Here is a 23,116-nt window from a genome sequence, read left to right as displayed (position 1 = left end):
TGTGTTGTTTGAAATTTCTTGTCTTTGTGGCTTTCTTAATTTTAGTTTCTAACTTGAATTTTCTTAATTGCGAGTGTATCTTAATTGCGAGTGCTTTTGTTAGTTTTTAGTTCATTTCAGCTTTATTTAAACTGGAATGTGGGTCCGATTAATTATATTACAGGGCAAAAAAAGCCATACTGTACTTTTACTTTACAGAAAAACAAAGAATGAAACAAACAAAAAGACTTTATAAGTGGAAGATTAGTGCAAATGTTATTTCTTGGCAATGCAGGATCTTTGTGCCCTCCACATGTGAGGGTTTCCTGTGGAAAAAGGAGAGTCAGCCTTTGTAATGAAAGGAGAGCAGTCTCTGCACTTAGAGTCTCTGCTCATCCATCCATCTAGTCCGTTGCCTGATAGATGTAATATGGTAGCTTACAGTTTTTAGGGAAACATAAAAAAATTAAATCTAATATTTCCCCTGAGTGTACCAATGATTTTCTGCAGAAAAGAGGTGACCTAGACTCTAACTGTAGACTCTGTCCCAAAATACAATTTTGAAAGTATTAGTATCTTTGTCACATAATAAATAGCTTTTGAAAACTAGGTAAGAGGCTAACCTCAATTTAAAAACAAACAAACAAACAAAAAAAACAGATTTTATTTATATGAATTTCTGAACTTCATTCTAGTAATGATCTGAGTAGTATTGTCAGATAGGTGGAACATTGAAAGATGTAAATTATTTAAATTTGTGTTTTCTCACATGATAAGAGGATTACAGTGAGTAAACGAAGGTTGATTCTTTCTCTGAAAAGTTAGGGATGCATTTTATTACCTATAAATGCTACAGTAACTTTTCAACCTTTGATTTTCATCAGCTGTTCATGATGTACTCCTTAAGTTCCCCAATATCTTCAGCCTTTCTCCTCACTTTGCTTGCTATTGCTTTCAGTTTTCTCCATCATCTGGTGCACCTTTTGGACCCTCAGAACCCCAGTTTTGTGTGTGTGCTCACACATATTTATTTTATTTGTTTTTATATACTTATTTAGTGAATTTTAAAAGACATTCACTTAAGAAATGTTCATTACAATGCTAATCTGCCTGGGTTTAAATGAGCAAATATGCATTTATTTACTTGCTTATTTACTATTATAAATATAGGAACTGATGACTCGGTTGTTTCTGAAGATCGACTTAATGAAACTGAACTGACAGATTTAGAAGGCCAACAAGAATCCCCTCCTAAAAATTATCTTTGTGTAGAAGAGGAGAAAATCATGGACCATTCTCACAGTGATGGATTCCATACCATTGATGAGCATGATCTCCATGCTGCTACACATAACCACCATGACGAGAATAAAACTGTGCTGAGAAAACATAATCATCAGTGGCACCACAAACATTCTCATCACTCACACGGTCCCTGTCATTCTGGGTCAGATCTGAAAGAAACAGGAATAGCTAATATAGCTTGGATGGTAATCATGGGGGATGGCATCCACAACTTCAGTGATGGGTTAGCCATTGGTAAGTTCACCAGAAACTTTGTTCTAGTGTGTTGTTCTTTAAGACCGTTTTCCACTCTTTCAGTACTAATCTTGTAAACTATACTATATAAGATTAAAATCTGGAGCTTAACAAATACTATTATATATTACTCCTGTCATTTGGTTTTTTCTAAAGACTATGTTAATATGTTTGATGAATTTAATTGGGGACATAAAGGTATAATTTCAGATATTTTTTGAACATGTAAACAGGTGTCTATAATATGCTTCTTTTTTGTGATTCATACTAGTATCTTTATTTTTGTATGTGTGTAAACTTTTTAAATGAAATTTATTAGAATTATACTTCTTTAATAATTTTATTCAAGACATTGTTACCATATTGAAAAAGTTACCTTAACCTTATATTTTCAAATACATTCACATATGCCCAAATGAGAACAAATTAATTGTAATATTTTTACATCTAAAAAGGTGAAAAAAAAGTTTTATATTTAAAAATCCATTGTACCAGATTCAAATATATTAGAATCATGCTAATGTAAATTGATAGTGCCAGTTTAGAAAGACATGATTATTACATCATTTTTTTTTGAAATCCAGACTCTATTAAATAGCTACTCAGAAATAGGCTTTGGTATCTTTCAGAAAGGAGAGACGATATTTTTGAATCCACAGTGGCTGTCAATGTTTTACTAGTAGAATTAGATGTTTTGTTTTGTTTTTACTACAGTTAGATTTTACTGGTAGAATTAGATGCATTTATACCTCTGATCTCGGTCTTAACACCATCAGACAAATACTTACTTGTACCTTTTGTGCTCTAGACCCAGAAAAATTTGGACAAGGATACTAGCTATTTAATTGTCTATAAATGAACTTATATGGGTTAAAATTGAATATCAGACTGCTACTCAGAGATTGAAATACTGAAAACCATTACTGCTTCCAAGCTATTAGTGAGTGAAAAGGCTACACTACTAGAAATTTTAATTCAATAGGGAATATTTCTTTCACTGAGGAGCTCTTCTTCTGGTTGTCAATGCTTGTTGAATCTCACTATGTATTCAAAAACCATAGTTTTAAGGTAAGTCGGTCACTCATATATTATGAAATTAGTTTAGATAGGCAAAAGAGTCTGCACCTGTCATGACAATGGAAAAATAAGATCGATAAACATGACTTACTATTTTTCCCCTCCCTCACCCCAGGAGCAGCTTTCAGTGCTGGACTGACGGGAGGAATCAGTACTTCCATTGCTGTCTTCTGTCATGAACTGCCACATGAATTAGGTAAGATAACCTTTAAAATTTTACCACATTCTAGCAAATCTAAGACTTCAATTATAAATGCATCCACAATTTAGAAGTGTCAAAAATTAAATAGTGGTTTATGGCAAGCATAGTTTCATTATTTTCATACTGTATAATTTTTGTGATATGCTCCTAAAAATGTGTACAAGAGTATGTTATATCCCATTCTTTTTTTCCTTATGTTACTAATCATTGTTTTTAAATTCCATCCAGGTTACCATGAGTTATTTTAATACGTAGCTTCTGCCCAGTGCTCAGAGGTGTTGCATTTACTACATTTTGCATATTTAGTACCTAGTATTAGACACACCACATGACCTTTAATTTCTTGCCACCACACATAATGGTGTGTTGAACATCTGTAGACTTGTTGCTCACAGACCCTGTGAGGACACCTTTTGGGTGTATACCCAGGAACAGAAAAATGATATTTCTTTGTTGTTTTAGTTGGTATTTATTGATCTACCAATGAATTTCTAGTTTCCCTTCAAATATTTTGGTTTTCTTCTATAACTTGAAAAACAAATAAAAATTTTGAACATGCATTCATATTGAAAATAGCTGAGAGATGTGGAAATGACATTAATTTGAAAGAAAAAGAACTGACTTCATCTTTTGAATATCCAAAGAAGTTCTTAACGTTTTTCTTACATTTATCTGGCTGTGTGACTGTATTCATGCTAGGGAAACCTCAGCTTCCCTTCCTGTCCACCCACTACCTTCATTGGAGTATGTCAAGCTACTTCATGGTTTGCTCTGGTTTTATTGAATTGCCCTAACCCCCCAGGATCCATGTGGGCACAGAATTTTCTGTCTGTAGTTTCTTGTCTCAGGAGTGACACACACGGAATGAGAGCCACATGTAAAACAAATGCAGTGCATGCTAGGTAAGCCCTAGATACTCAGTGCAGAGCTGTAGCCAAAGCTGGATTATCGAGTTCTGCTCGGCTTTGGCCAGGACTCCTCACGTTCAGACCCCAGATCGCTTCCTCTTTTACCCCACAAACCAGAGATTGAGATGTTACTATTGCCGTGAGAGGAAACATCAGTCCCTTCGTACATGTAAATGAACTTTGTCAGAAGGAAAGGAGTGAGACCTTATGAAGAGGCGTATTTTCCCCCTGTGCCTAGTAATAATTTGACATAAACTACCCCGTATTCTAGCTGCCTAGGCTCCTAGGAAAGAAAGAACATAAAGAAAGTACCCATCTTCCTTTCCTGAGGTGACAGAAAAAACTTTGGCCCTTGTATTTATCAAAAAGGTAGGAAGTGGTCTGCCTATAGTGGACTATAACTAAAGGAAGTTTAAAAAAACAGACATGGCGGAGCCTAATTTTTGCCTTCCAGGCCCTGTAATGGGGCACTTTGGTAAAACAGGGCCAGATGAATGTCTCTACTCTGATTCTATTGTTCGTTCTTACCTGGAGAGGAACAAAATATAGAGAGAGGCACAGAAGCTTCTTTCTCAGAACTTAAATCAAGGGGAAAATCAGTCCCCAGAGGCTGAGATAGAAGAGTGACAGGTAGATGGGGAGAAATACTCTCCCGACTTCACAGGTTGATAATACAGCATAATACATCACATTCCAGGATAATTTACTTGATCTAAAACCTTTTTTTGCCCTAGTTAAATTTCTGATTATGAATTCTTAAAATTATTTTGAGATTTCCATACTAAAGTCATACCCCAAGAGGGAAAACGTGTATTTAAATTACATTGCAGTGGTTGGAGACTGACCCTTAGTAATTCCAAGGTTCAATTTTCTTCTGAGCAGATCTCTGTTTCTCTAATGGTGTACCAGGAAAGGGGTTTGTTTGTGCTTAGGAATGTGCTATAGAAAACCTGTACTTGTAAAACTTACAACATCTAGTTCATAATGTTCACTCTGAGAGGCATACAGAAATGGAAACCATCTGAGGAAATGGAAAGTCCATATAATCTCATTTCATGTTTGCTCAGGTGTGGTAATGAATGAAATTATTTGAATTATTGCTACTCTTCTGTTTTTGCAAAACTTGTGTATTTAAATTTAAGTAAGTTGCAATATTACTCTTTTGTATTCTCTCCACTTTTTTCTACCCTTTCAATAGAAGCTGTATAAACATTTGGAAAATAATTTATAAGAAAATTTATGTAAGAACATATAAAGAGGAATGAGGTTGGAATAATCTGGAAAGGTAGATAATCCAAACTCTTCTTGATATTGACTAATATGTTTCAAGGAAATAATATTTTGGTAAATTAGCCACAGATTCAGCTCAGAGAGGCTATAATACTGTGTCCCCCCCCCCTTTTTTTGCCTTCCATCTCATATGTATTAAAGATTAAATAGACATTCAAAATAATTATTCTATAATATGCTAAAAATTGTCCAGGAAATATTGAACATTCACTTTATAGATTTATACCTATGTTATACAAATGCATTATTTAAGGCAAAAATAGAACCTTAAAATATATACTTGTTTTTAAAAAGCTTAATATTTATTAGCAGATGTTAGCATAACTATAGCAAGGCACACCTCATTTGTTGTTGTGATGATATTCTTTGTCAACAGAAAGGAAAGAATACTGATTTATCAAAAGATGAATAGATTTGCTTAGTCATTGTAAATCCCAACTGTGAATATTCCTTTGATTTATTTTTTAAATGTTTTTACAGGTTCTTATTGAGAAAAAGGAGAAAACTATGCAGACAACTAAGAATTTAGCATAACCTAAGATAAGACTAAGATAGATTTTTAAATGAAATAATTAATCATGAAATAGAATCATTATATGAAAATTATTTGTACTGCTATATACTTGTGAACAATTGGAAATTGAAATTTTTCAGAAGTACTGTTTATAGCCAAAGAAAAAAACATGAAATGGTAAAATTTAACAAAATATACAGAGAATCTATATGCTGAAAACTACAAATCACCAACAAAAGAAATCAATAGAAATTTAAATGAGGAGATAAACTAGGTTTATGGACCAAAAGATATAGTATTTTTTTTAATATGTTTTTATTTACTTTAGAGAGAAAGGGAGAGAGAGAAACATCTATCACATCAGTCAACTGCCTCCTGCATGCCCCCTACCGGGGATCATGTGCCTTGATTGGAGATTGAACCTTGGTACACAGGATGATGGGATATGCTCAACTAACTAAGCCACACTGGCCAGGGCCTAGAGGACTCAGCATTGTTTTTTAAAATGCTAATTCTTTCTATAGAGTCACTGCATTACCATTCAAAGTCTCAGCAGGCATTTTTGGAGACAAATGAGATTTTACAAAATTATATATGGAAAGGCTAAGGAATTTGAATAACCTGAGAATTTTGAGAAAGGGAAACAAAGTTGATTTTAAGATTTATTGCAGAAACATAGTAATCATATTGGTGAAAGAATAGACACACAGATCAGTGGAACAGAGAGTATAGAGTCCTCACGTATAAGAAAATCTTTGTGTTCTTGGAGTAGGCAAATTATTCCTAGATACTACACCAAAAGAATGATCCATTGAGGAAAAAAGTAATAAAATGGACTTCATAAAAATTAAAAACTCTATACCAAAGACACAAGCCCTGGCCGGTTTGGCTCAGCGGTTAGAGCGTCCGCCTGCGGTCCGGAGAGACCCGGGTTCGGTTCCTGCTAAGGGCATGTACCTCGGTTGCAGTTTGTCCCCGGCCCTGGTTGGTCGTGCGGGTGGCAGCCACTCGATGTGGCCCTTTCACATTGATGTTTCCCTCTCTCTCTCTTCCTATCCCTCCCTCCCACTCTGTCTGTACAAAAAATGGAAAAATGTCCTCGGATGAGGATAAAAAAAAAAAAAAAAAGACACAAAATGAGAAGACAAGTCATAGACTCAGAAAAAAATATTTGGAAAATAGATCTGATAAAAGACTTTGGGGATATTTAAAGACCTCTCAAATTAATAATAAGAAAACATCTCAACAAAAATTTGGGCAAAAGACTTGAACAGGCATTTCACTAAAGAAGTCGTATAGATAACACACACAAGAGATTTCAGGTGCTGGATATGTCATGGGCTGGAAATGTCATGGGCTGGAAAGGATGTGAAACAACCAGAACTCTTGTAAAGTGCTTGGTGGGATTGCAGTTACGTAGAAGGTTAAAAATACACTTAGTATATGACCCAGAAATCCTACTCATAGGTATCTACACAAGATAAATAAAAATTTATGTTGACACAAAAACTTATGAATATGTACAGTGGCTTATTCATAATTGCCAAAACCTTGAAACAACCTAAGTGCCCTTTAGTTGATGAATGGGTTAATAAACTCCTGTTCATCTATGAAATATTACTTAACAGTAAAAGGCAGTGATGTTCTGATATGAACTGTAACACATGAATCATAAACACATTGTTAGTGTAAAACTCTAGACTGAAAAGACTACATACTATATGATTACATTTATGTGATGTTCTGGAAAAGGCAAACTACAGGGACAGAAAGCAGAGCACTGATTGTTTTGGGGGGGTGATGAAATAGTTCTAGAGTTTGGTGATTGTGGTTACATAGTATGTACTTTTGTCAAAACTCATAGAACTCTACATCCAAAAAAAGGAATTGTGTATGTAATCTATATAACCTATCATACTGTTGTTCAGCATCATGCCTTTGAGATTCAACCAAGTTTTTGCATGTATAAAGGTTTAATTTCGTGAGTGAAAAATAAATTTACTTGACAAGTTTTCAATTATTAAAGGTTATCCTCTTATGTCATTCTTAATTTTGGTTTTCATTGGTGTTTTCCTAAATTTGCATGTAAAATCTTGTGGTTTTAAAACTCTCACATTATGTCTTAACTGCAGGTGATTTTGCAGTTCTTCTTAAAGCAGGCATGACTGTGAAGCAGGCGATCGTGTACAACCTCCTGTCCGCCATGATGGCCTACATAGGCATGCTCATAGGCACAGCTGTTGGTCAGTACGCCAACAACATCACCCTCTGGATCTTCGCGGTCACTGCTGGCATGTTCCTCTACGTAGCCCTGGTGGATATGGTAAGGCATCTTATTTATACTTCTGTTGTTATACTAAATCTGTAAATAGAACACAACTTCCAAAAATGAAAAGTCTTTGGATGTGGTTTGAAAGACTAATTTTAAAATATATATATATAACCCATTTTAAAGACATGTGATATTCTAAATAATCTATTAGGGAAGATATTTAAGTAGGATTCCTTCTTTGAAAACCAATTGAGATGCTGAAGATTTTTGACCTAATGATGTTGCTATTTAAAGTAATCATCAATAGTTTTTAGAGATGTAATTATAGGGTTATTATGCTACTTTAAAGGTTTTATAATACAGGGGTGGAAGTGTTTTGATGTTAAGAAAATGGCAAATAAGAAAGAAACACCAAACCTCTTAGATAAGCCAGTCTTGTGCAGAAATTATATTCGAAGGAATTTATATAATTTCCCTTACTTCTGTCTTTAGTCCTCCATCTCCTGACTACCTTTGCTCTACTCCCATCTCTCTGTGCGGTCCACCATCCTCCTCCTTTCAGCTGTCCTTCCCGCACTTGCCCTAGCCTGTCCGCTGCAACACTGGATCAACCTGACCCTTCATGATTACACCATGTGTGTACTTCAGACCCTTAGGTGGTTTTCCATCTTATTCAGAATAAATCACCAAATTTCTTTTTTTGACCTTCAAGGTTTTCCATCCTCCTTGAGCATTTCCATTCCCTCCCTGCCTCCAGGTTTCCAAACTGCACCTCATCTCCTCTTCCTTGCCCCCAGGAGGCACACTGCCTCTTGCTGATCACTCCATGTGGAATATTTTGTCTCATTTGGTTAGAGCATCATGCTGATATGTCAAGGTTGCAGGTTTAATGCCTGTTCAGGGCATGTGCAGGAATCAACCAGTGAATGCGTAAATAAGTGGAACAACAAATGTCCCCCCCACCCCACCCCCAAATTTTTTTAAATTAAATTTTAGTCTCTACCACAAAATTTCACATCCTCTATCCCCATTTTACTTTTTTCTCTGTTTTCTAGATCAATTTATGCTCTATTAATGCACAAGTATTTCTTCAACAAATCTACTTAGATAAATTAAAGATTTAAGTTTTATATTTTGAACTATGGATTATTCTTAAATGTAATATGCTTTAGAAGTTGAACTATAAACTTTTCAATGCACTATAGCTTTAAGATATTGAAACTTTCAAATATTTAAAATTGTATTCCTATTAAGAGAACAGAGTGCACTGTGAAGGTAGTGCAATCGCTTGGTAGAAGTTATGCTGGATAGCTTTGGTACACCGTTTTCTGTGTCTGTCGTTGGAAGGGAAAAGTGGTACGTAGGGCATATGGGGGCCAGTTTGGAGTGTTTGTAAAGGTCTATCCTTGCTGTCGTGTGCAGTCAGAAATGAGAATTTTAAGTGGAAAAGGATAAAGAAATGACAGTTTTTAATTAGATACCTCCAAAAGGAATCTTACTTTCTCAGTGAGCTTAAGCTGTTTGAGTAAATGTGGGACTTGTGGTGTTCTTTTCTGAGAGTTTTATGGCAGTAATTAGTTGTCTTATACATTAGCATAAAGTAAATGCCAGACTTGATAAGGTCAGTGGACAGCAGCCCAAAAGTGACTGATGTATACATTGTGTGCGGAGAGTGAGGAGGGAACGGGTCAGTGTTTGCTTAGCACAGAGCCAGAGCATAAGATGTCCTTCTTTCTTTTGGTTTGACTAAAATATGTTGTGGGTTAGCATTGTGTTCAGTAAAATAATTATTTTATTTGTAGTTATACTTTAGTCATTAGTGTTCTTAAGTAGGAAAATGTAAAAAAAAAAAATATTTGAGCAGAATATTATACAAAATGGCTTATAACTAAGTCTCTGTGGTTTTCCCAGCTTCCAGAGATGCTGCATGGGGATGGCGACAACGAAGAGCACGGCTTCTGTCCAGTGGTGCAGTTCGTCCTTCAGAACCTAGGGTTGCTGTTTGGGTTTGCCATCATGCTGGTGATCGCCCTGTATGAAGACAAAATTGTGTTTGACTTCCAGTTTTGACCATTCCCAGTGATCACTGTTGATTCCGAGGCTGTGACCGTGCGGCCTCGCATCTGCTCCTTGTCCTGTGTGCGCGTTGCTCAGAGAAAAGCCAGTGGCTGCACTGCTTACCGTCCCGTAGAGCTGGGCCTGCCCCGAGGCTGGTGCTCAGTGCTGTGGCTCCTGTGTGAGGGGTCTTTTACAAAAATGTAGAGCTTATGATACAGGAAGGAGAAAATGGGACTCCATGAAACAATGTTGGTATAGGATTGATTAAGACTTTCAAAAAATAATCATATAAAACACTAAAGTAGTCTCTTTATTAGTAGAAACTTCTGTGGCTATGCAGAAATAGAAGTTGAACCAAAAAAATCACTTAAACTTTAAAGTATTTTAAATGGACTTTGGGCAGACTCTTCTTTGTGCTAAAAATGACTTGTAGTGTCCTTTAACTCAGCTGCACACACGGTGTAGGGGTCGACCTGATGACCGCGACGCATCAAGTCGACTACGGGACCCGGAGGAAAAGCTCAGGCTGCCGTAGAACATGGATCGAGCTTTGGGAAAGCCCTTATTCTTGAACTTAGAGTTACTATTTTTGTATATATTTGCATAGTGTTTAAACTTGCAGCCTAAACTACTGAAATTTGTGATTGTATGTTTGTGTGAGCTTCGGTTTAATGGAAGATTCATAATGGTTCTTTGTATTAATATTATACTTGGTGTTTGGGTTGTTTTTTAATTTTTGTTTTGTTTTGGGGTTTTGGGTAGGGATAGGAGGTTGGAGCATGTGGTAAAATGTTGTTTTTTTGTTATTAAAATTGTAACCCTCTAGAAAATTTCAGAGAAGTGAAGAACCCAAATATGGTCTAAATATTCAATTTTCCTACTTTAACAGTACTAACTAGTTATTTGGGAAATTTAAGTTCTAAATGTACGTATCACTTTACCAGTTTGGCATTGGGACCATGATGCTATGGCTGGCAGTAAATCCGAATGTACCATGTCCGTAATCTCTACGTGGAGTGTAGGAAAAACAACAGGTGTGAGGATCCTCTCCATTGGTACCGTGGCTATCTGAGGACCAGGTGACTTGGAAGATATACTTAAATAACTCCGCTGAAACCACTTGATCATTTTGTGCCAAGATGTGCTGTTGGTGCCTGATAGGGATCAGCCTCCTTTTTTGGGTGCTCTGTTCTACAATAATTGTGATTGATTTGTGAGAGTGCAAGCCACGCTTATTCAGAATCCTGACCTAATAATTTACAGTACAGTCAGATGCATGTAGCTTTCTGTTCACACCTGTGCTGCGTGGCCTTCGCCTGTCCAGTCAGGCTGTGTTTAACTGCAGGCAGCTTTCTTTTAACCTGCTTGGCTACCGATGTGGCTGCTTTAAAAATCTTATTGTTCAAATATTGCAGAGCCAAACTCTGTCCATTCCATTATAGTGTTTTCATTTAGTCCTCCTTTCCCTCATTTCTTTCCTCTCCGTAACTTGAAACGGAAACCAAAAACCTTGAGAGCAGCACGTACATCCAGGTATTAGTGGGCACGCCAGTGTTTCTTCTTGATGCTGTACGCAATGGAGGGGAGCGTAGGGGTTATTTTCTTAATTTATGCTGAATTTGAAAAGTTATTTCTGGCTTTCTCCATGGTTTCCTGTAAGGAGCAGGAGTTTTATACATAGATTATTTTCAGCATTGGGCGCTGAATCGGGACAGTCCTCACTCATCTCATCGCTTGGCCCTTCGAGCAACCGAGCGCAAAGGTGCTGGTATTTCATTTAGTACTGCCATGTCCCAGCGATTCAGGTCTCTTGCTTTCTGAACCAGATGCGTGTATAGTTCATTTTCGGGTTTTGTGCCCAAGGCGGATTCTTCATTCAGCGTTATTAAATCTGCGTAATTTTTAAACTTTTGTGAAAAGCAACGGCTGGAATATACTCCCAGCCTTGAACACCTGATTGAAATAAAGCAGATAGGTTAGGCTGAAGTACATGAAGTTTTACATTTTCTTGAAAATGGTATTATCTTTATTTGCTATATCTTTTTAACCTTTTAGGAGGGCTGTAACAATTGCTGCTAGTATTTTGTTAGGGTTCCACCAGTGTTTAGTTTTCACATCATTCTAATGTATAATTTCAAGTCTTACTAGACAATCCGAATTCCACTACATTTCTGTTTGGCTCCAACATTCCATTTAGCTTGACCAGTCTGCTTAACATGTGTTTGTTGGAGGTCATTGCTGTTACTTGTACGATGCTGTCACTGTGTGACATCATATGAAATTTGGTGTATATCACATTGCATTCAATCAGCTGTGATTATGCTTAGAAATACTGTAGTAACTAGGTGCAGTGTGAATTTTTTCCATTAACAAGAAGTCCGTGGCTTAAATGTGATTATGGTCCTGCAAGGTGATACTTGCTAAAATATCTAAACTTTTTTTTTTTATAACTGAATCATTTTTTTTAAATTTATAAAGCTGGAAATGATCAAATGCTGTTTTTTTCATTGTCAACAGTGATGTGTCATTTTATTGTATGTTCCTAATGCTTACGGAACTCTTCCAAAATAAAGTTATTCAAAAAGAGCAAATACACCCATGTGTTTTCATTAGTCTAATCTTTATTCCAGACATTTCCTCACACTGAAGTATGAATCATTTTAAACAAAGGCTACATTTGCACATTAATAAATTCATAATTAAGTGTAACTTTAGTCAAATTGATTGAAACTAAATAAATTGTTTAAAAAGTAAAATATATTTTCTACTCAATCATGTAACAAGAAATAGGAACTGGAACATGAGATCTCATTATGAGTTAAGTTGACATAACAGCGCTACGCCCCGTCCGATCCAGTGCTCCTTGGGGTGCTCCGAGGGCAGAGTCATGGCAATCACAAAATTCGTGGAGTGGCCAGTGGTGGACAGCGTTCCCCTTCGCTCACTTGTCTTGTACAGCGGAGCCACGTAACTTGGTCGTTCTGGTATATCTACCCTCTTGCAGGGCTTCAGCCACATCTGGAAAAAAGTGCAGAAAACTTTAAGTCGAGGCTGTTATAGCTGAACATACGAAACAGCAGTGTTGAGTAAAGTTAGTTAGGGCTGCAAATTTCTGTGGCCCAATAGTTTTGTCAGCAGTGCTTCCATTGTTAAAAACATCTTTGTAACGCTCCCAGAACTATCTTCGAAACCAGTTTAGAAACTAAATGAGAAAAAATATGTACTCTTTTCACCTACTCTGTCAAAAAGGTATTAACTATTCATTACCTCCCCACCATACTTCAGCTCTGGATGACTTTTGGTGCTTACAAACAAAAGTCAGATATACTTAAAAAAGAGAAAACTGCTACCATTGACACTCAAAATCGTGTTGCCTGATTTATTAAAGGCCAATCCCAAGAGATTCTAAGGATTTTTATCACTGATGATAGAATTAAACCAACTCCCCATTTTAGGTGAATATTTTATTTTTTTTAATCCTCACTCAAGGATATATTTGTTTTTTTGTAATTGATTTTAGAGAGAGGTGTGTGCCCTGATCGGGAATCAGACACACAACCCTTTGATGTACTAGACAACACTCCAACCCACGGAGCCACACAAGCCAGGGCTCAGGTGAATATTTTAGTATTTGTGTATCATGCGTATACAATAGACCCATATTATTTTTAGAGAGTCAGCCAAATTCCTAGCATTGTTGAACCTCATCAGTCTCAAAAATAGGATTTGGGAGCAAGTTGATTTCTGAATAAGAATAAAGAACAAACTATGATCATCAAGACGAAATAACTTTAGAATTTAAGGGAATTCATTCTTTTCTGTTACAATAGTAGCAGCAGTTCTTTGAGGGGCTATGAGCTGACAGACCCACGATTCGGAGTCCTCTTAGGTTCCTCAAATTGTATGAAGGAGCTAATGAGGAAGCCCGTCTCTCTTTCTCCTATGTAATTGTGGAATCCAGATTCTTATAAGGGGGATTCATAAAACAGTTTTTCAGATACAGTTAAGTATAAAGTTGGATGTATTTCATTTTAACCAAGAGTAGATTTTCTTAACGAGAATTTTTCTTACTAAGTAACTTCCTTATTCAGGAGAATCATCGCTCACAAATTCCTTCTATTCACTGCAACTACTGAAGAGTTTCCACGTGAAAGGAACACCAACCCCCCAACCGCACATTTGCCCTTGTGACTCCGTCTCAGCTTTGGAACTTTCTCTCCCCACAGCATCACAGTGTTTGGCAGGGATCTTGCAGTTGGCCATCAGCTGGTCCCTAGTCGACCTGTTAGAGCTGCTCTGAAGGATGTTTGCCTGTCTGAGCTGTTCCCTGTGCCACAGACAATTCATGGGAACCCACAGCCTCTATTTCATCACCATCCCAGACCGTCCAGTTGTGTGAAAAATCTAGTCATGTTCTCATCATGTAGTAACAGACAGAAATAATATTTACATAGTTTAGTCTCCCATGCTGAAGATGGGTGCCTAGAAAACAACTTTATATGGGTGGCTTTCATATAGAATCTTTTAATCTGCAATTTCACATTTTTAGGTCAGGGTTTATATAAGAAAAAATTATATAAGGAAACATTTATGTGTGTGTATGGACACATACATAAATTTGATCCTCAGTACTCCTGGGTTCTGTATTTGCAAATTTGTCAAGCATTAAAATGTACTCCTCATCCTAAAATCAATACTCTGCATTTTCATGGTCATTTGCAGACATGCTCAGAGCAGCAAAAACTGTGTCACCAGACAAGCATGTTCCCAGCTGAGGTTGAACCTGTGACATTCTGACACTTTTGTTTCATCTCATAACTAAACAAGTATCCTTTTGGTGGTTTATATAATGCCCAGTTGTTTTTTTATCCTCACCTGAGGGCATATTTGCATTTATCTTCAGATAGAGCAGGAGGGAGAGGGGGGGCGGAGAGAGAGAAACATCAATGTGAGGGAGACACATCGAGTGGTTGCCACCCACACAACCCCAACCGGGGCCAGGGACAAAGTGCAACCAAGGTACATGCCCTTAGCAGGAACCAAACCCGGGACTCTCTGGTCCTCAGGCCGATGCTCTAACCACTGAGCAAAACTGGCCAGGGCCATAATGCCCAGTTTTAAACATTTTTGTATTTTTTTGTAGTTGTTGATGGTGATTTTTCTGTTTACAACTACCCCCCAAGTGTAGTGCTGAGGGGCTGTCTGGTGTTCCTAAATGCAAGAAGGCTGAGATGTGCCTATACTATCAGCTTCATTCACGCATGAGTTACAGTGCTGCTGTCCATAAGTTCAATGTTCATCGATCAACAATATAAAGTAAGGTGTCTTTAAACAGAAACAAATAAAACAAGGTTATGTACCGATCAGTTAACATTTCTTCTGGGAGCGATGGTTCAGTATTCACTAGTTCAATGTTGGCAGCAACCTTATGAAACATAATCATCCTGAATAACAAGAGTTGACTGGGGGTGTGTGTGAAAGAGCCCCTCATATATATCTCCTTGGAAAATACTAACCACAGGCACTGTATCATAAAGAATTTTGGGATATGATTCTGCAAGTTTCTTTATCTTTCTATTCCAGGAAGCTCCATCCAGAAATAATCCATTAATGAAAACACCTAAATATAGAAGAAACAGGTTAATACAACACTTGAAACACAAAAATTGTTTGAATTCTGAATCTGAAATTCCTACGGGTGGCGACTATGCGGGTTACACTCGATCAGCAGCCTAAGACTTGTTCTAAAATGAAAAGCATTGTTCTTAGTGTTTGGTCTTAACATCCACATCTCGAAAATATCTATACTTTGCCCAGTCAATTAGTTCAACAGTATAATTAAAAGTGGAAGACAAAAGAGGAAAGGAGTTTTAAATTAGTTTGTGCGAATACAATCAGATTTGTATTTTTAATTGGCCAATGATCATAATGTCAGCGGCCATGAAATCGTCAAGAAAAGTCTTGATGCAGTTGAAGCAAGCCGGTGGCTTCTGGGCAGCATGGGAACAGATACCCTCCTGCAGACCTCTGATTCACGGGAGTTAAATTTCTCATCCCTTTTAGAATTTATTCTCACTCCAAGGACAATGGATAAACTCCCTAGAACAGACCCTCCCAGCTGAAGAACACAGATTAGGAAGTCGATGAAACCCAACCCCTGTCTCTTGCTCCCCATTTGTGTAGAGCCTCATGGTCTGAGGCCAGGTATCTGCACTTGCAAACACTCATGGTAATATTTGCACAGATGTAAAGTGAAGCAATGGGGAACTCAGACCTAGGTTTTAGTTCCTAATTTGCTGTGTGACCTTGAGCAATTCATTTAACTTTAGACCTGTTTTGTCATCTGGAGAACAGCTGCGAAACATTTGTAAAATGATAACACCTGCTTTGTCTGCCTTGCAGAGTTGTTAGAATCAAATCAGCTACCACGGGAGAGAGCACTGTGAAGTAGTCTACAAAAGCCCTCAGGCAGTGCCGCTCAAGGACGTTTTGAGATGATGGGAATATTCCAAACTGTGCTTTCCCATCGGGTGGCCATTGGCTAGCAAACACCTGGTGCATGGCTGGTGTGACCGAGGGGTTGAATTTTCAGTTTAATTTTAATTATACAGGCATGCATCACTTCGGGACAGGGACACTTTCTGAGAAATGTCGTTAGTTGGTTTCCTCATGGTGCAAACATCACGGAGTTACTTACACAAACCTAGATGGTATAGCCTTCCACACACCTAGGCTGTGTGGCCCAGCCCTCTGCTCGGAGGCTACAAGCCTGTATGAAACAACGCGAGGTTAACGGGCGCAAGAGAAAACGATGCCATCAACAGACGCAGTGGACACAAGATGTCTGAGGCTGCTGCTGGTGTTACCTGGCACACTGTTACAGCAAACTAAAAATGCAAGTAGAGAGAGTACGCTCTAAAACAACGATAAAAAGAATAATACAGTCAATACATAAGCCAGTAACATAGTTGATTATCATCATTATCAAGTATTGTGGACTGTACGTATCATACGTGCTATCCTTTTATAGGACAGCTCAGGTCTGTCTACACTCGCTCTCCCACAAACGTGTGTGACACGTGCTAAGATGGCATGACAGTGATGACGTCACTAGGCGATAGGAACTTTTCAGCTTTGTTATAATCTTAAGGGACCATCGTCCTGTACGTGGCCCATCCTCGACCTAAACGTCATTATGGGGTGCATGGCCGTGGGTAAATGAAGAAAGTCATATGCAGACAGTTCAATGATGGATGTCGGGTGGTGGGGAGACTTTGTCTCTTCTCTAGAGTTTAACTAATGGAAAGAATAGTTGGAATAAAATGTCAGGTGTATTAATGGGCAAAGTGCTTGTCCAATAACTTCCCAAGTATTACTCTGGTAGAGATGAATTGCAAAACGTATCTGGAGTCGGGTGATGTGGGGAGAGGACCTGCCGAGGGAGAGAGAGGGCTGCAACCGCATCCTAGGAGCTGAGCTCCGGGCCAGACCCAAGGCCTGAGGCCAGCCACAGTACCAGAGAGAAACGGGAGAGAGAGTGGAGCCTCTCCGGGTGGTCTCAGAGAGCCATTTAATACCTTGGCCTCGCTGACTTGTAAGCATAGCCCGTGATCTCTGGTACTAGCCGATAAGAGTGTCTATTCCTCACGTGGTAAAGAAAGCCAGTGCCACACAGAGTAAACAGAAGAGTTCATTTCAACGCCTAAGCAAAGGGGCAGTAGAGATAAAAGTTCCCTCCAACCCAATAGTTTTATAGGCAATGTGACGGGGATATTCAAACACGTGTTTGTTTTCCACGGTCAGCAAGGGCCTCGTGGAAACAGGCATAAAGCAACAGGTGGATGCTAACTGGGTCCCGGGCCCCGCCCCGGCCGCCTGGGAGACTGGTCAGCCCACAGCATCCGCACAGCTGCTCCCGCCGCTCTCCCGCGGTTTCCCGCCTCCCTTCCCGCTCTCGTGCTCTCCGCGGACCGCTGTCGCCCGGGGCACCCCTCGTGCAGATGAGAGGAGTCTTAGGGAACATCTGGACTGCATGATGCCTAATCCAGGTAGACTCACAGTGGCACTGTGGGGCTCCTCTGAGTCACGCTGAAAGTTACCTTTTTATGTTTAATTTAACCTTAGGTAGATAAGGCTGACTTCTTTTTTTTTTTAATCCTCACCTGAGGATATTTCTCCATCTATCTTCAGATAGAGTGGGAGGGAGGGAGGGAGACAGAGAGAGAGAGAGAGAGAGAGAGAGAGAGAGAGAACCATCGACAGGCTAATGCTCCCAGCTCATACACAGAGCTGTAAGGGGGAATAATGAAGCGAAGTAGGGGCTTCGCTAGACAAGCTGTTCAAGGAGGTTCTTTCTGGTGAGCTAGACTCTAAGCTCAGCCTGAAGGCCGAGAAGTGCCCACGGGCTGAGTCTGGGCTTCAGGCGAGCATGTCCGAAGATCCCACGGAGAAAAGAGCTTGAGGTGTTCTAGGAACCGGCAGGGGGCAGTGGGCCTGCGCGGGTGGCACGTGGTGACTCCTACAGGTAGACAGCGCCTGGCACATGCCTGGCCTCATAGTCGTGACAGGGGATCTGGATTGTATTCTAACTACAAAGGGGGAAATGTCATTAATTAACTTGACAAGTTGTCTGAACTTTTAATGGGGCTTAGTGGTGACATGATCTGTTTACATAAAAAAAAATGTCTGTGGCCTTGGTGTTAATGCAGGATTATGAGAGTAGAATACACCAGCAGGGATGCAAGATAAAATGCCAGAGCAGAAGAATCTAGATGCAAATGGTGGCAGCAGCAGGCTGTGCACGAGCAACTCCTTTTGGGGTGAGTGTGTGAAGGAGCAGAAGAACCAAGAAGTCCTGGGTTTCTGGCTGAGTGGCGGTGCCATTTATTAAAAACCACTACAACGTCTACATCCAGGGGACACTGGAGGGGTGCCCGTCATGCTGAGTCTGGCTCGTAGAGGAATGGTCTAGACTGCACACTTCAATTTAGTAGATAGTAGATAAAATATGAGGTCACTTGGGGGAGAAGACAGAATCGGAAAAGAGAAACAGTCCCAGGACTGAGCCCGTGGGAACCCCAGGCTTTGGAGGAGGATAAGCCAGCCGAGAAGCATGAACGTGGCCATTGAGAAAGGGAAACTCAGGAGAGGGCCATGTCTTGGAAACAAAGGGAGAAGGATGTCCCTAGAATGAGGAAGTTGTCATGTAGTAAGAACTTCTAGAAATTAAGAGGAAGAAGAAAAGAGAATTCGTGGGGTTTGTCTACATGGAAGTCATTAGTAACTCGGAAAAGAACAGCATCAGATCATTGCAGAGGACAAACGGTTGACAGGAAATAAGCAGTGGGACCTTGGTGATGGCGTGTAAAGACAGGAACAGAGACATGGGACAGCAGCCGAGAGGATGTGTTACAATAACTGTAATTCTCTGTTGATTTTTTTAAAGAAGAGATTCTAGAGCACGTTGCATGCTGACAGGAAGTATCCAGTCGGGAGAGGGATGCTGCTGATTTCAGAAAGAGGGCACAACCGAAGGAGTGAAAACCCTTGAAAGGAGGAACAAAATCGAATCTGGACTACCCATGGGATCTGGACTAGCAGAGGGTGCAGATGCGGACAAAGGGGTGGATGTGGTGTTGCCAAAGCTCTCTTGTAACGGCTTCTTATGTGTCCAGTGAGGGGCGAGGTGAGATGCAGAAGCACAGGAAAGGACTAGAAAGGCATGGTGGTTATTTTGAGAGGGGGAAAGCTACTTTCCAGGAAATACCAGCAGGATTGCTTCAGAGTATTGCAAACCCCCTTGAGGCTTGTGACAATCAATGTAAAGTGAAGTCACTTGGCACAGTAATGCGATCATCTAACAAGGCTGTGATTACATATCTGCCTGATAGTATCTCCCCTGGAGCATCATTTAGCCTAGGGTCAAGATCCTGTCTGAACTGTTCACTGTTGACATCCCAGGGTCGAATCGCGTGAGCCAGCGAATTCATCATTCAGCAGTAAATAAGGAAGTCTAATCGTCTTTGACACACCAGTTAAAGCAGGACACATTAATGGTCATCTAGAAATTAATGTCACTTATTTCAAGACAGCACCACATTGGTAAAGTTGGAAATTTGTAGCATTTAAAAAATAAAATTTGTTTAAAAAATAGTGGCCCTGTCCACTAAATTTTAAATAAAACATTAAGGTATCCTCTAGATATTGAAGAAAATCAATTTTAAAATAAAATTCCTCACAATCTTTCAATCACAGAACTAGTGTTTCTGTTAGATATTAGCTTCATGAAGTTTTGGAAGGATGTGTATAACAGGAAAAAATACACATTTTAGGGGTCTGAAGAGGTATGCTCTTTGGGGTCCAGGAAAATCTTCTTTCCAATATTGTGCCACTTTGATTCCCCGAGGTCACCATAAGATTATAGTTGACTATCCCATGTATTGGTAATTTGGTGATTAGTCTCTCCCAACTTTTTATTAGGAATAATTTCAAACTTACAAAATTTTGCAAGGATAAAACACTACAGGGACATACACTTTTTCTTCAGATTCATTTTCTCTCCTTTTGCTTTATCATTCTCTCTCTCTCTTTCTCTCTGTCCGTACATTTTTTTTCTCCACCACTTGAGGGTAAGTTACATATGTGATAACTTAATGTTTTTTTTATTTTTTTTAAATTTTATCCTCACCCAAGGAGATTTTTGCAATTATCTTCAGATAGAGCAGGAGGAAGAGAGAGAGAAACATCAATGTGAGAGAGACACACCGACTGGTTGCCACCCACCCAACCCCAATTGGGGCTGGAAATGAATTGCAACCAAGTTACATTCCCTTAGCGGGAACCGAACCCGGGTCTCTCTGGTCCGCAGGCCGGTGCTCTAACCGCTGAGCCAAACTGGCCAGGGCAACGATTCAGTGTTTTAACAGCTGAGCAGGGTAGGCAGGAATGGCGTGTTCTTCAGCGCTGGATCTAAGCCAGCTCTCTGCACTCACCGTCCTCCGGGGCAGCTTTATACTCTGTGTTGTCTTCCATCACTTCATAGTCAAAGCCAAGAAGATCGATGGGGATGGTGTACTTCCTGGCATAGTTCTGCTGGGCACCGGTCAGGAAGGCTTGTGTGAAGAAGAAGCCAGAGAGCCAGAAGACTGGAGGAGGGCCGACCTCGTACCATTGCTGTGGGGTCAAAGCACAAGGGTCCTGGCAATAGAGCTTTTCGACTTTGAACACAACACTGCTTGACGAAATTTGCCCCCAAACACTCCCTGTTATCTTTTAGGTAAAGTCACAACTGAGCTAACACTTTTAGGAATTTAAAGCCATATCCTGAAGGTTTTAAGAACCAAGTAGCATATTCAGTGTTTTGTTCTGACTTCAATTTTATATTCATCTGCACCAGCTTGGGTATCACCATGTGAGTAGATGCAGGGGTAAATGTCTGTTTTATAATTACCTAATGACTCCTTCAGAAAAGTTCCATACAACAGTGAATATCTAATATACGCTGATGCACAATATATCATGTTAGACAGTTGACTAGAAGAAGATATCCCTATCAAGTTTGGTCAGATGGTGATGATTTTCACCCTTTTTCTCTCTAGCCATTAGTACCCAGTACAATAGTTCTTTGGAAGTTTTCCTCCTACTTCACCAAAATACAATGAAATCCAACATGTGGAAACCAATGCCATACAAGGAATTCCCAGAAGAAACAAAGTAGTAAAAGAACTTAAGATCTTTATAAATAAAGATACTTAGATAATTCTGTTCATATGTTATTTAAAAACTAGTTGAATATTGACTTTAACTAAATACTAAATCACAGAAGTCATTCTGAAGAAACGAATTTGAAGAACTTTTCCCTATTAGAGTCCAAGGTAGAGCCTTCACCTTTCAAGCACGATCTTAATTCCCTAGTTTCAACTCTCGGACAGCAGCAGCCTTTATTAAGAAAGGGAAGTGTAGCCATTTTTTTCACGGGTGGTTTTTTATGCACTATGTACAGTATCTAAGACCTTAGCTAATACTGCTAATGAATATAATTGTTACAGAACACAGTGAAGCACCAGTATTGCCAGATAATGAGGAGGTAGACTTCAGCCCACCCAACATTTCCAGGACAGTTAGCCACTGAGGCCATTACTGTCTTGGGCTGAACCAGCAATCTAGTGACGTAATGACCAGGCAGACTACTGGGCAAGAGAGACAGCGCTGCTTGCTTGTAACTTGTCTGGCTTTCTAAGGTGCTCCGCTCTAGGGATCTATTTTGACACTAAATATTTAATGGAAAAAGCAACAGATGTCTTTGACTTGAGTGTTTCACTTCACTGGACATGAACACCTGCTCCTAAAGACGCTTTCTGAAATTCAACTTCCAATACGAGTATTTTGACAGTTCAGTGTAAGAGTTCATTGTATACAATATTGAGAAATGGTCATTTGTGCTTGAAATGCACAGGAAAACTAGAGCATTAATACTCATCACATTAGGTATCCAAATGAAGAAAATGAGATCAGAAGAATGTAAAATATGGGCATTTAGATGAACTTACCTGCAAGAATTTTAGTCTTGCAAGGAAGTCATTCACATAGCTTCCAAGTGGTTTAAGGCTTGGGTATGATTTACCCATCCACATTCCTGGAATTTTGACATTTAAAATGCTGCTAACCACTTCTTCAAGTTCTGTAGACATCACTACAAGCCCCTGAAACACATTTAATTATTGATTAGCATGATAATATACTTTCTTCATAATTATCCTTTGTTTACAACTGAGATTAGTTAAGGCTGAGTTTTATAGCAAAAAGAGAAAGTAAACTTTTGCTCACAAGTAAGCCATGGAGTCTTTGAACTAATCTTCACAAAAATAGTAAACATTTTAACATAGTCAAATTTTAATGGAAACATTTTTTTATTGAGGTGTGATTGACATAAAACATTATATTAGCTGCAGGTGTACAAGATCATCATTCAATATTTGTGTATATTGTGAAATGATCACAACAATAAGTCTAGTTAACATCCGTCACTACTCATAGTTACAACAACTTTTTTCTTATGATGAAGACTTTTGAGATCTACTGTCTTAGCAACTTTCAAATGTACAATACAGTATTGTTAACTATGGTCATCATGCTGTATATAACATCCCTAAGACTTATTTACAGTTGACCCCTGAATAACACAGGGGTTAGGGGTGGCGACCACCCACACAGATGAAAATATAACTAAAGTCAGCTCTCCACATCTACAGATTCCCAACTGTGGATCAAAAATACAG

The 23,116-nt window shown here is 39.0% G+C and overlaps 2 protein-coding genes across 4 annotated transcripts in view; one reads left to right on the top strand and one right to left on the bottom strand.

The window, feature by feature from the left end:
* Positions 1-12,316, top strand: part of SLC39A10 (solute carrier family 39 member 10) — a 119,757-nt gene extending 107,441 nt beyond the window's left edge. For all 3 annotated transcript variants that reach the window (XM_036254482.1, XM_036254480.1, XM_036254481.1), the window contains exons 7-10: positions 1,150-1,518; positions 2,711-2,791; positions 7,642-7,832; positions 9,693-12,316. In XM_036254482.1, the coding sequence (XP_036110375.1) occupies positions 1,150-1,518; positions 2,711-2,791; positions 7,642-7,832; positions 9,693-9,851 (800 nt within the window). In that variant the 3' untranslated portion in view covers positions 9,852-12,316. The remainder of the gene's footprint in view (positions 1-1,149; positions 1,519-2,710; positions 2,792-7,641; positions 7,833-9,692) is intronic.
* A 132-nt stretch (positions 12,317-12,448) lies between these two features.
* The window catches only part of DNAH7 (dynein axonemal heavy chain 7), a 211,659-nt gene continuing 200,991 nt past the window's right edge, over positions 12,449-23,116 (bottom strand). The window contains exons 62-65 of the mRNA XM_036253338.1: positions 22,388-22,540; positions 20,831-21,011; positions 15,356-15,459; positions 12,449-12,857 (exon numbers count right to left, since the gene is read on the bottom strand). Of these exons, the coding sequence (XP_036109231.1) occupies positions 12,651-12,857; positions 15,356-15,459; positions 20,831-21,011; positions 22,388-22,540 (645 nt within the window). The 3' untranslated portion in view covers positions 12,449-12,650. The remainder of the gene's footprint in view (positions 12,858-15,355; positions 15,460-20,830; positions 21,012-22,387; positions 22,541-23,116) is intronic.

Source organism: Molossus molossus, unplaced genomic scaffold (genome assembly GCF_014108415.1).
Source record: "Molossus molossus isolate mMolMol1 unplaced genomic scaffold, mMolMol1.p scaffold_m16_p_11, whole genome shotgun sequence".
Lineage (NCBI taxonomy): Eukaryota > Metazoa > Chordata > Mammalia > Chiroptera > Molossidae > Molossus > Molossus molossus.
This window is presented reverse-complemented; position numbering and strand designations above follow the sequence as displayed.